The following is a 12,557-nucleotide window of genomic DNA, read 5'->3' as shown; positions in this document are numbered from 1 at the left end:
ACCTTGGCTGGCGAACCCGCTGTGGACTTGCCAGCCAAGGCAGCCCCTCCCCCAGTCCCGTGGGGTCAATATTTCAAAGACTGTTCAATAAAAGAAAATACTTTAAGAGTGTTATTGCTTGAAGCATGTTTGAATTTTAAATTAAAAATAAAGTAGAAAATAATATCATTAATTGGCTTTGCCTGTGTCTTCTATAAAGTTTGTATCTCCAGTACCTGGCATTAAATTTTGTGGTACGCATGGCCTGGCCTGACCAAGTGACATTTATGTCATATCCGGCCCTTGTAACAAATGAGTTCGACACCTCTGCCCTAAATGGCATGGGGCCAAGGTAACCAAAGGACAGCCTCCTCCTGTATTGTCCAGCCCCCAAGTTAAGATGTGCCTGCATGTTTTATTGCAATGACTCTCCGAAAACACAGGGAAATCACACAGACCCTGCAATTCTCCTCACGACACAACTGCAGACAAAACTCCAGGAAGGCCTCACAGCCCCTTAATTTACCTCTGAGCTGTAAACATAACCCAGGAGTGTGGACTCCATCTTCTTGTCTCAAAAATGTCCGGAAACGCCACATGGGGTCAAAACAATGCTCATTCCAGTGGGGTGCATCCTCTCGCTTCAAAAGGAGGCAGGCTGGCAGCTCAAACCAGTGCTTAAACATGAGGTAGGGGGAGAAATACAATAGAGGGGATCTCTTCTCTCCAATACTCATAAGAACATAACATAAGAACATAAGAAAGGTCGTGCTGGATCAGACCAAGGCCCATCAAGTCCAGCAGCCTGTTCACACAGTGGCCAAACAGGTGCCTCTAGGAAGCCCACAACCAAGACCACTGCAGCAGCATTGTCCTGCCTGTGTTCCACAGCACCTAATATAATAGGCATTCTCCTCTGATCCTGGAGAGAACAGGCATGCATCATGACTAGTATCCATTTTTACTAATAGCCATGAATACCCCTCTCCTCCATGAACAAATCCACTCCCCTCTTAAAGGCTTCCAAGTTGGCAGCCACTGCCACATCCTGTGGCAGGGAGTTCCACAATTTAACTATGCGTTGTGTGAAAAAATACTTCCTTTTATCTGTTTTGACTCTCTCACTCTCACTCTCCAGCTTCAGCAGATGACCCCGCATCCTAGTATTATGAGAGAGGGAGAAAAGGTGCTCTAAAGAAAGTGAGACACTGCCTCGGTGATTTTCAAACAGCTCCAGAGAAAAGTTGCCATGAATCCACCAAGAAGAGCGGCAAAGTTCTAGAGGCACGACATTACCTGGAGCGTTTGCCTCTCAACAGAACCTCTCACGGGGACAGAATGAGTGTCTCCCGCTCAGGGTCTGCTCACATTACCCTGAGCCAGGGAACTTTTACCCCAAGCTGAGATAGCTACTAAGCATGATTGCCCGCATCCATGTGCATTTTCCCCACCTGCCATTGCTTGGCCTGCTTGTCTAAATCATCATCAGCTATTTGGCCTGCAAATACCTACATCTGACACATCTCCATGCCACTTATGGCACAGCAGTCTGGGTAGCACAGTTTTTTCTGGGATAGTGGATTAATGGATGGCTTTACCTTGCAGCAAAAGGGTTGACTAGATGGTCTTTAGGAGACTCAAAGTTTAAAAAGCAAAACCACACTAGGGGATGTCTGAACAGGACATCCTACACCCCTTGACCATTGTGGGGAAAAGATGATGTTGTCAGCCAAGATCATTTTTGCTCTCATATGAGCCCGGGACAATAAAAACAAGGACATTGTAGTAGCTAAAATCAAGATGGAAGGAACCTCAGGGGACCTACTAGCTCAGACCTGAGAAAGGATGCATTATATCCTCTTTAACAGGCTGCTCCATCTTCTTCCTAAATACCTTTGATTCCATAGCCTCCCTGTTTGTTTTAGGGACTACTTCCACACATGATACCCAAGACGCAGAACAGTAAGAATCGCCCCCACGAAAGCAAGCAAGGAAGCTTCCCCCCCCCTCACCCCGCTCTTCTTTCAGGCCACAACAGAAGGTTGAAGGAGGAGGCAGGCAGGGTAGCCAGAATGCTTGAGGGATGGTCACTTATCAACAAAGCTGATCCGTAGGCCTGTTTAATTTGTTTCTGCAGGCAGCGATTGTCTCAGGGTGATTTTCATGCCTCCACAAACCTCTTTTCAGCACTTGTGATGACTTGGTGAAAAGGGCCCAGTCAACAACAACAATCTCCTTTATTGGCATAAAATCGAAACATGGGGTGTCTGCATAGTAACATAGAATTATTGCAGTTGGATATTTCTGACAAGGATAAAACATAATAGATAAAAGAATGGCGGAATTAATAAAAGCCCTCTTCTTAACTTGCTGACGAACATTCATAGCAAGTCTCAGGAATTGTGCTACTATCTCCAGTTTAGCAGGAGAGTGATTATTCAGCAAGAAAAGAGCTTTAAAACAATTCGGAAAGTTTGACTTTTCTGTCAAAACAGGGCCTAAAGATTTGCTGCAAATTTCTGCATAAGATCGGCAGTGGAATAAGACACGTACAATTCAGTGCAATTATTACCACAGGGGCAAAGTCTCTCTGAGAGGGGGATTTTATGAAATCTTCCTTCCAAAATCGCAGATGGCATGACATTGAATCTGGCCAGGGAGAGGGCTCTACGTTGCTGAGGATCATCAAGGTGGTACAAATACGGTGTAGGCTCATATATGTTAAAGGGAATCCCTAGACTTAATGGGGAGCAAGTTCAGTTAGCAGCCCAATCTCTGTTGAACTGTCGCACACAAACATAGACCACAACTTCTATATGTAGCAATTTAAAGTGGCATGTACATGGCAGACGTGACAGGGACACAAGGTTGAAGGAGAAAACAGTTTCCTAGGCTATATTTGGGTGTTTTGCCCCTCCCACCCAGTAATATTCACAGCCAGAATTAGGTCAAGTGCATGAATGGATGGGGGCAGGATTACAACCTGGGGGCCTGGCACCTTCAGAAATGCTCCAGGCCTGCTCCATGAACATTCAGCTTTCTTTATTTTTAAAGCAAGTCCCTAGTCCTTTTACCTGTAGGAACGTAAGGACCGACAGGCAGAAGTTCTATCCAACGGATGAGTAAGAATTTGTAAACCTGCTTTCACCTTCAAATTTTCTGACCCATGAGCATAAGGGCACGGAGATGACTGGCAAGATCTAGACAATATATTAACACTTAATTTAATTTAGATAACTCTAAGCTAAATATATTAGGCAACTTAGAAACATTGAGATGGAAGGGACCTCCAGGGTCATCTAGTCCAACACTTTGCGCAACACAGGAAATTCACAACTACCTTCCCCCCCCCCCCCCGCTTCCCCAGGGACCCCTGCTCTATGGCCAGAGGAAGGCGAAAAACCTCCAGGATCTCTGGCCAATCTGGCCTGGAGGAAAATGCCTTCCTGACCCCAAAATGGTGGGAAGGAATTTTCCTCCCGGCCAGATTAGCCAGGGGTCCTTGAGGTTTTTTAACGTAAACGTGAACATAAAGTTTTGATTCTTTCACAACAACATTTCTTGCAAAGGGCCTGGATAAGTGAGAAAAGTGACCCAGTTGCCTGCTAGGGAACCTTCATATTACTAGCTGTGAGAGTCAGGGCAGATTCAGAAAACCCTTGATTTTATCACACCCAAACACAACAGTTGGAAAGCTCTTTCGCACAGAGAAACATAGCCTCCAGGCCCGAGGCGCCCTCGGAGAAAGCAAATTTTCCAGTGGATTAGTCTCCAAATTTCCCAGTCCTTGTGAAACATCAACATGTGTGATGCGCCACTCAGAGGTCAAAGGCCTCTGGTAGACTGTGAACTCCAGTAACTGGACAATATACCAGAGACCTGGACCATACACCAGAGAAGCTGCACCTTGCTAGGAGTCCAAGGGTCCTGGTTCTAACCATTAACTCTACTGTCCCTCATTGACCAGCTCACTTGGCTCCTCCCCAAACCATCACACACGGATCTGCTCCAAGGAGTCTCCCGAGGGATGTGAGATGGGATCGTCCTGGCCCAACATCAACATCCATGCTCCATCCCCAACAACTGACGCCCGGACAAACCAGTAGCACCATGGAACATTTCTAAAGCGCCTGCCCAAAAGCAGGCGCTTCCCACGGTGGCCAAGATTGTAAAACTGCCCAAGGTTTTGTGGTGCAGGGGGGCAGTCAGCAGCCCCCCGCCAGGCCCCTACATCTTGCGGGAGGGGGCCCCGGCAGCCTGGAAAGGGCTCTGATCCAAGTCTCATCATGCTGTCGGGCAAGGCAGAGCAAGGGTCCAGGCCACCCTTCGACAGACTCCCCCCCGCCCGAGGGCCAGGGAGCCTGACCCTTTCCAGAGCCGGTCCTCTCCCAAGTCTCCCCCGAAGGGCCGCGTCCCCTGCCCTATTTCGCAGTCCCAAACAGGGAGAGGGAGGGCGATCCCCGCCTCCCCCGGAGCCCAGGCGTCCTCTCCGCCCTTGCCCTAGTCTACACTCCCAGGAGCCCACCCACGAGCCGCCCACGCTCAGAGGCCCCACCCCAAGACCCCAACCCAAACAGCGAGCGCCCTCTCTCGCGGTGGCTCTTGCACGCCTGTCCCCCAAAGGGACCCGCAAGCTGGCAATCGGCGGAGGAACTCGCCTGGATCGTGACCCTTGCAGCCCCCCCCCTCTTCCCGACCCATTCCCTCCCGGCCTCGCCCCCCTCCCCCGCGGGAGCCCCCGCCGTCCCTCCCGGGCGCCCCGGGCGCAGCGCGGCTGGCGCGCACCTTGTAGACGTCGCCGTAGGTGCCGGAGCCGATGCGCTGGACGAGCTCGTAGCGGCGGCGCGGGTCCTGCAGGGAGACGTCCCGCAAGGCGCTCATGGTCCCTCCACGGCCGGGCAGCCAGGGTCGCTCGGTCGGCGGGGCCCGGGCCGGCGGCCGGAGAGGGGAAGGCGCCGCCTCCGGGGCGGAGCGCAGAAGCGGCCGCTGGGAAGGGGAAGGAGGGGAGGCTCCGGCGCCGCCCGGCTCCCTCCTTCCGCGGTGCAGCGCCGCCGATGGCCAGGGGCGGCGATCACGGCCGGAGCCGGCCCTCTGGGCACGTGCAGAGGGCCCGCCGCTCGGGTACCCCCGCGCCCGCCCGCCTCGGTCTACGAACCACCAAGAGCGGAAAGGTCTGCGCGGCCTTGCTCAGAATGAATGGCTTTTCAGTTCGCCACGATGCCAGTGCTTCTGAGCATGAGCAGAGTGTTCTCGCGCCTGGATTCTGCGGGCGAGTAGCGCGCGCCGCCTTCGGTCAGGGTTGCGAGGGCTCCGCCTCGGGCAAGGAAGAACGAGAGTGCCTCTGAGCACATGCTTGACATTGGCTCTTAAAACCCCCGCGGTCCAGCCAGCTTCCGAGAGGAAAGGCTCGCAAGGAAAGAGGTCGCGGCAGGGTCGAGTCCCAGGACAGTATGGTTTTTCAGTATGGATAAAGTAATTCGCTTAAATGCACGTTGAACGGTTCCAGTGCTGGATTAGGCGGATTTGGGAGAGCCGATCCGCCCTTTACCCTGAACCTCCCGGGATGCCCACAGGCCACCGCGCTCTCTGCCGAGCCTACCGCACAGGGTTGTTGTGAAGATAGACTAAAAGAGGAAATACGCGACGCCAAGTCCCTCGGAGGAAGGGAGGGATAAACACCTGGCAAAGTTGCTCCCGACCTGTGATCACATCCCCGGGCTTTTGACCGGCAGAGGCTTCCGGAGTTTCATCCGCCCGGCTCTTGTTCTTAAACCGGCACCCCCTGCGGCCTTATTCAAGAAGTCTCAAGTCATATGAATTGCGCGACCCTTCCATTAAATCCAGATTCGCCTGCATGTGGATAAAATAAACTTCGAAGGGGAAAAGGATTGTTGGGTTTAGATGATCTCCCCACCCTTGTGAGAGAGAAGGCTGGAGGACCTTTCCTAAAACCGCTTCTATTAGTCAGTTTAGGTAAGTGCTTAAGTTTTATAATATTTTTTTAATGTTTTGCTCAGCTTTATTGGGGGGCGCTTTGGGGTTAGTTGGCAGTTGTAATAGTCAATTGCCAGTGGTTTATTTTGCTCCTTCCCACTTTCCTCTCAGAATGAGTGGTAGGCAAAAAGGCTTTTAACATAATTTCCCGGAGTGCTGAACAGCAACACAAGGTTGTCTTTAGCTGTCCCCCCCCCCTGCTCAGCTGTTCTCACCCAGCCTACATCAAGACACAGGCTAAGGAGCTGGTTTTGACATTTAAAGCCTTACACGGTCTGGGACCCTCCTATCTTCGTACGCTCCCCCAAAGAACATTACGTTCTACGGATAGTAACTTACTGGTGGTCCCCAGCCCTAAGAGTGTGTGGCTGTCTGGAACTCCCTCCCTGGTAACATCAGAGCCCTGCGGGACCTTAAAGCGTTTTGCAGGGCTTGTAAAATGGGGTTATTCCACCAGGCCTACAACTGAGGACAGCAGCAGGTGTCAACTGTGCGGGCCTCCCTACTTCCACATCTGAGCTGTCTGGGAGACAGCATAGTGTAGTGGTTAAAACCAGTGGTTTGGAGCGACGGACTCTGATCTGGAGAGCTGGGTTTGATTCCCCACTCCTCCACGTGAGCAGCGGATGCTAATCTGGTGAACCGGGTTTGATTCCCCCGCTCCTCCGCATGAAGCCAGCTGGGTGACCTTGGGCTAGTCACAGCTCTCTTAGAGCTCTCTCAGCCTCGCCCACCTCACAGGGTGTCTGTTGTGGGGAGGGGAAGGGAAAGTGATTGTAAGCCAGGTTGATTCTTCCTTAAGTGGTAGAGAAAGTCGGCATATAAAAACCAACTCTTCTTCTTCCCCTCATTTAATTTTAATTAAGCTTATGATCTAAGGAAGAATGTCTGGCTGCAATGCTTTTTAGCAGTAACTAATTTTATGGGCATCATCTGCTGTTTTAATATGATTATGATTGATTTTATTGTTTTAATGAATATGTCCTATTATTGTTCCTGTGGGCTGATTTTAATGTTGTTACCTGCCCTGAGCCTGACTTTGGCTGGGGAGGGCAGGATAGAAATTGAAAATAATAATAAGGGGAGAATAATTCTTCAGGCACCATAAAATTAATTTGCAGGACTCACTGCTACAGGATATAGCAATAGCCTGTAGTTTAGATGGCCTTCTAAGGGAACAAGCAAGACATCTGCAGCAGTATTATCCTGCCTGCTTTCCACAGCACCTAATATAATAGGCATGCTCTTCTGATCCTGGAGAGAATAGGTATGCATCATGACTAGTATCCATGAATATCCCTCTCCTCCATGAACATGTCGACTCCCCTCTTAAAGCCTTCCAGGTTGGCAGCCGTCACCACACCCAGGGGCAGGGAGTTCCACAATTTAACTATGTGTTGTGTGAAGAAATACTTCCTTTTGTCTGTTTTGAATCTCTCACCCTCCAGCTTCAGCAGATGACCCCACGTTCTAGTATTATGAGAGAGGGAGAAAAGCTTCTCCCTGTCCACTCTCTAAGAACATAAGAAAGGCCATGCTGGATCAGACCAAGGCCCATCAAGTCCACCTGTCTGTTCACACAGTGGCCAACCAGGTGCCTCTAGGAAGCCCACAAACAAGACAACTGCAGCACCACCATCCTGCCTGTGTTTCACAGCACCCTAATACGGTATATTCAGCATGCTCCTCTGATCCTGGAGAGAATAGGCATGCATCATGACTAGTATCCATTTTTACTAATAGCCATGAATAGCCCTCTCCTCCATGAACATGTCCACTCCCTCTTAAAGCCTTACAAGTTGGCAGCCATCACCACATCCTGGGGCAGAGAGTTCCACAATTTAACTATGCGTGTATAATTTTACAGACCTCTATCATGTCTCCCCTTAACCGCCTTCTTTCCAGTAAGGTAGATGCTGTAGAAAAGCCCTGCAGCGAGACTAACAGCCACCTGTGGCCGTTCCCACCTGCTCTTGGAATTAAGTCCCAGTGAGGCAGCAGCCTCCGCAAAGAAGGCTTTTTTGGTTCTGTTTCCCTTCCTTTTTTTTTTTTTTTAATAAATTTTTATTGATTTTTTAAAACTATAAATTCTCCATAATTTTGACAACAATGTAAAAATAGTATCGCAATCACAATTATATTGATTGTTGTCTTAATTCGTTCTGTTTCCCTTCCTGAAGATGCTGGTCCCTGCAGTACGCAGGCCTGCACGCATTCACTTGTACGCAGGCCAATGGCCAAGCTGTCCTCGTTTGCAAAGGAGGGCCCGTCCTGCCAAACACGTGGACCACACCAGCTCCGATGGAAAGCAGGGGGAGAGAGGGGGGAGAGAAAAAAAGAGATTGCGTTTAAAAGCCAGCAGGGCAAGAAAGGCCATTCCGCTAATTAGACTGCACAACGGGAGCCCTACCGGGATGTTATAATTATCTAAGTGCTTGTGACAGAAAAAAAGTGCTGCTTTTAAAAATCCCCTGCTTTCATGCACAGAGTTGCTGCTTCTTTGCGACAAGGCCAGAGAGTGACGACAGGTCCAGCCAACACCCCACTCTGACACCCGCACCAGGGAGCTAGAAAGCGGTATTTAGAAGCCACCTTTCTTCCATCATGGAGCACAAGACAGCACACCGTGGGGAGGGGGTGTCCCCAGGATGTTTCCTATCCAGGAACTGCCCAGACCCCACGCTGTGTCACTCCCGCAAGGCCGTATCATTATTTTGCTATTAAACATTTATACCCCACCTCTCCATACAGTTCAAAGCAGCTTCCCCAGTAACAGATTAAAATATATCGTCAGTACAAAATGTAAGTCTCTTAAGCATTGAAGAGTGTCAGTCACAATGCCCTCCTAAAAGCAGTAACAGCACAAGTGCTGCTAATCACCAAAATGTACTCATTAAAAAGATTGGAATCATAGAATCAGAGTTGGAAGGGGCCATACAGGCCATCTAGTCCAACCCCCTGCTCAGTGCAGGATCAGCCTAGAGCAGTGGTTCCCAAACGTTTCGGGCCACCGCCCCCTTGGTTCCACAAACTCAACCCCAGCGCCCCCTACCCTATAAAAAGCATTATTCAAATCAGGGGTTTGCATGACTCACTAAGAACAATAAAATTTCAAAACCGCAACAATTAATTGCACATCTATTCAAAATCAAATTACAGTTTTTTAGTTGAAATTTACTCAACAAAACTGATGAACTTGATCCAGTGGTACCAGCTCTTCAAAGTCTGGAAAAAAATTCTGATAGTTTCCACCAAGTTTGCCAGCTTGGAGACATAGCTTGATCTATTGTAAATTAGTTGAAGGGGCCCGCCTCTAGCACCCCCCTGCTGCCCCCTTGCCTCTTAGTGCCCCCCTAAGTAATCCCACTTCTCCCCAGGGGGTGGTACTGCCCACTTTGGGAACCACTGGCCTGGAGCATCCCCAACAAGTGTTCGTCCATCCTCTGCTTGAAGACTACCAGTGAGGGGGAGCTCACCACCTCCTTAGGTAGCCGATTCCACTGTTGAACGACTCTTGCTGTAAAAAAAAATAAATCCTAATATCCAGCCGGTACCTTTCTGCCCTAAACTTTAACCCATTATTGCGAGTCCTATCCTCTGCTGCCAACAGGAACAGCTCCCTGCCCTCCTCTAAGTGACAGCCCTTCAAATACTTAGTCAATAATTTTTGAAGGAAGGATGAGCAGGCTGAATAGCCCAGACTAGTCTGAGCTTGTCAGAGCTTGTGAGGTAAGCCTAGTCTGTCAAGGTTGGGAGATCACCAAAGAAGACCAAGGTTGCTATGCAGAGGAAGGCAACGGCAACCACCTCTACTCATCTCTTGCCTTGAAAACTCCATGAGGGGTTGGCCATGAGTTGGATGCAACTCGGTGACACTTTATTGTTACTGTTTTTGAGGGACTGATTTATCATCGGCCATGATGACTAAATAGAACTTCCATGTTTAGAGGCAGTAATCCTCTGAATGTCAGTGCTGAGCAGCAGCAACAGGGGAGGTCTTAGCTTCCTTGTCCTGCCTGTAGACCTTCTCGGGGTGTCAGGTGAGTCACTGTAAAACTGGCTGGCGGACTGCATCTATCACAGGTCTGATCCAGGATGGTTGCCCTTACGTTCTTAATAGCCTTGAGAAAAGTTGCCTTGCTCTGCAGACCTCCACGGAGAGGCCATACAATAAAATGGGGACCGCAATTATGGAAGAACTGAGTTTGGCAGGACCTGTGGCTCAGTGGTAGAGCATCTGCTTGGCACGCAGAAGGTTCCAGGTTCAATCTCTGGCATCTCCAGTTAAAGGGACTAGGCAAGTAGGTGATGTGAATAGTCCTCAGCCTGAGAGACTGGAGAGCCGCTGCCAGTTTGAGAAGACAATACTGACTTTCTGATTCACTATAAGGCAGCTTCATGTGTTCATGTGACCACACCTGGTGAATACACTGAACAGTCAATAGCAATTACTGTGTGGACCCAATTTAGTCAGTGGGTGGATACAGCATAAGCCTTCTATCCAAACGCTTCTATCACATGCCAGATACTTTGGAAATTATAGGTCTGCATGGACTGAGGATAAGCTCACCCATACAGGTTACCACTTTGTGCTCAACAGGGGTGGGGGAGGCACTGAAGCAAAGGCACCTATACTTTCGACAGAGAATTTAGGCAAGGGCAGCTTCTCAAACCTGCCACCACAAACTGCATCCATCTAGAGTTTCCCCATAAGTGCTCAAAGTAGAGGTACCTTGGCCTTCTTTGTTGCCTCCCCCCCAGTCAGGGTTTGAATGAATTGTTGCAGATGGAACCACCACAGATTGCGTTGGGGGAAATCGCCTCCAACATCCTGCTTTTTGACAGAGTCCAAAGGGAGCAGGCGTTAAAAGAACAGCAAGCCTCTCCCCCCCCCCCCAATCTCTGTGCTTCAGCCTCACCATCTGCAACATGCAGCTGATCTGGTAGATCTTACTGGATTATAGAGATCATACATCATAGGGAGCTTTCTGGACATTTGAAACCTTTTCTGTAAATACTAAACGTTACCATTCAGTGCTGGATAATTAAGAGATGCTTATGCTGGTCTGAGTTGGGGGATCAGTGGGGAAGACTGGGGGTGCTGTGCCCATGCTCTGAGCTCGTAACTGGGAACAGATCCCAGCACAGAGCTTTGACTAATGAAGAGTGAGGCCGTCACATCCATGCTCAGATGCTCTCGTATGACCCTTGCACCAGGCCATGGCTTACCCCTGAATTCAAGTCAGACCACGAAGCCAGGGCAACAGATGGCCACCTTGTTCCCGAGTACAGCAAAAATATAGAAAATTGTATGCCTGGCCAGAGCGATCAGGAGAAATACCAGCTGCAGATTTCTGGGAGGAAAGACTGGGAGAGGTTGGCAGGAGGGAGGGAGGGAGGGAGGCAAGCAGGCTGGGCTTGCAGGCCTGCTGCTGTTGCCCGCATAGGAACATAAAATCTGGCGAGGGACAAAATGTGGTTTTTGTGGGAAGACAGTCAGAGTCTCTGTGGCCTGTAAACCAGGGCCAACCCCCCTGGAACCAACTATAAATAGCAGCTCCTTAACTTGGGGGCGGGGGAGACACTGGCTCAAGATGTTTTTAGACCAGAGGCAGAACGAACCAAACGGCACCCCCCCCCGTGCCCATCACTAATAGATGTGAAGCACAGTTCACTAGAGCTCGTGAGAAAGCTCTTCTGAATTAACACAGCCTAGAGCAGAACACTCTGTAGAGGACCGAGTGCGAGACTAAGACTTGAGAGAGAGTGTGTGTATTAAGTGCCATCAAGTCGCTTCCGACTCATGGCGACCCTATGAATCAATGTCCTTTAAAACATGCTAACCTCAACAGCCTTGCTCAGGTCTTGCAAACTGAGGGCCGTGGCTTCCTTTATAGAGTCAATCCATCTCATGTTGGGCCTCCCTCTTTTCCTGCTGCCCTCAGCTTTTCCTAGCATGATTGTCTTTTCCAGTGACTCTTGTCTTCTCATAATGTGACCAAAGTACGAAAGCCTCAGTTTAATCATTTTATGGGGAGTTCTATGGGGAGTTCAGGCTTGAATGATCTAGAACCCACTGATTTGTCTTTTTGGCAGTCCATGGTATTCGTAACTGCACCAATACCACATTTCAAAGGAAAGACTTGAGAGACCCAGGTTCAAATCCCTACTCTAGTGGCACACCTCCTGACCTTGGGCCAGGCCTACCTCACAGGGCTATTGTGGGAAGGGAAAGCTATGTATACCACTCTTCTTCTGGGAGTTGGATAGAAGTGTATACCTAGGCAACGCAGAAGACAAAAGTTCCTACGTTATTTGGCGTACAATTCAGCAACATGAAAGAACATTGCTATCCCCTCTGAAATCCAAGGTGAATTTTCCGAAAACATACATGGGCATGCACTATACAGACCCAAAGTGGATTACAAACTTTCCTCCCTTTTCTGTTTTATCCTCACAATAACCCTGTGATGTAAGTTATGCTGAGTGTGTGACTGGCCCACAGCCACCCAGCAAGCTCCCATAGCAGAGTGGGGTCTTGAACCTGGGCCTCCCAGTTTGTAGTCTAAAACTTGAACCACTAC

General features: G+C 49.5%; 1 protein-coding gene across 1 annotated transcript in view; it reads right to left on the bottom strand.

The window, feature by feature from the left end:
- MAP4K2 (mitogen-activated protein kinase kinase kinase kinase 2) overlaps positions 1-4,889 on the bottom strand; it is a 149,875-nt gene extending 144,986 nt beyond the window's left edge. Inside the window, exon 1 of the mRNA XM_056853884.1 lies at positions 4,765-4,889. Coding sequence (XP_056709862.1) covers positions 4,765-4,860 — 96 coding nt within the window. The 5' untranslated portion in view covers positions 4,861-4,889. The remainder of the gene's footprint in view (positions 1-4,764) is intronic.
- Between the last annotated feature and the right edge of the window lie 7,668 nt (positions 4,890-12,557).

Source organism: Euleptes europaea, chromosome 7 (assembly GCF_029931775.1).
Source record: "Euleptes europaea isolate rEulEur1 chromosome 7, rEulEur1.hap1, whole genome shotgun sequence".
Taxonomy (NCBI): domain Eukaryota; kingdom Metazoa; phylum Chordata; class Lepidosauria; order Squamata; family Sphaerodactylidae; genus Euleptes; species Euleptes europaea.
The sequence above is the reverse complement of the archived record's forward strand: the minus strand, read 5'-3'. Positions and strand labels throughout refer to the sequence as shown.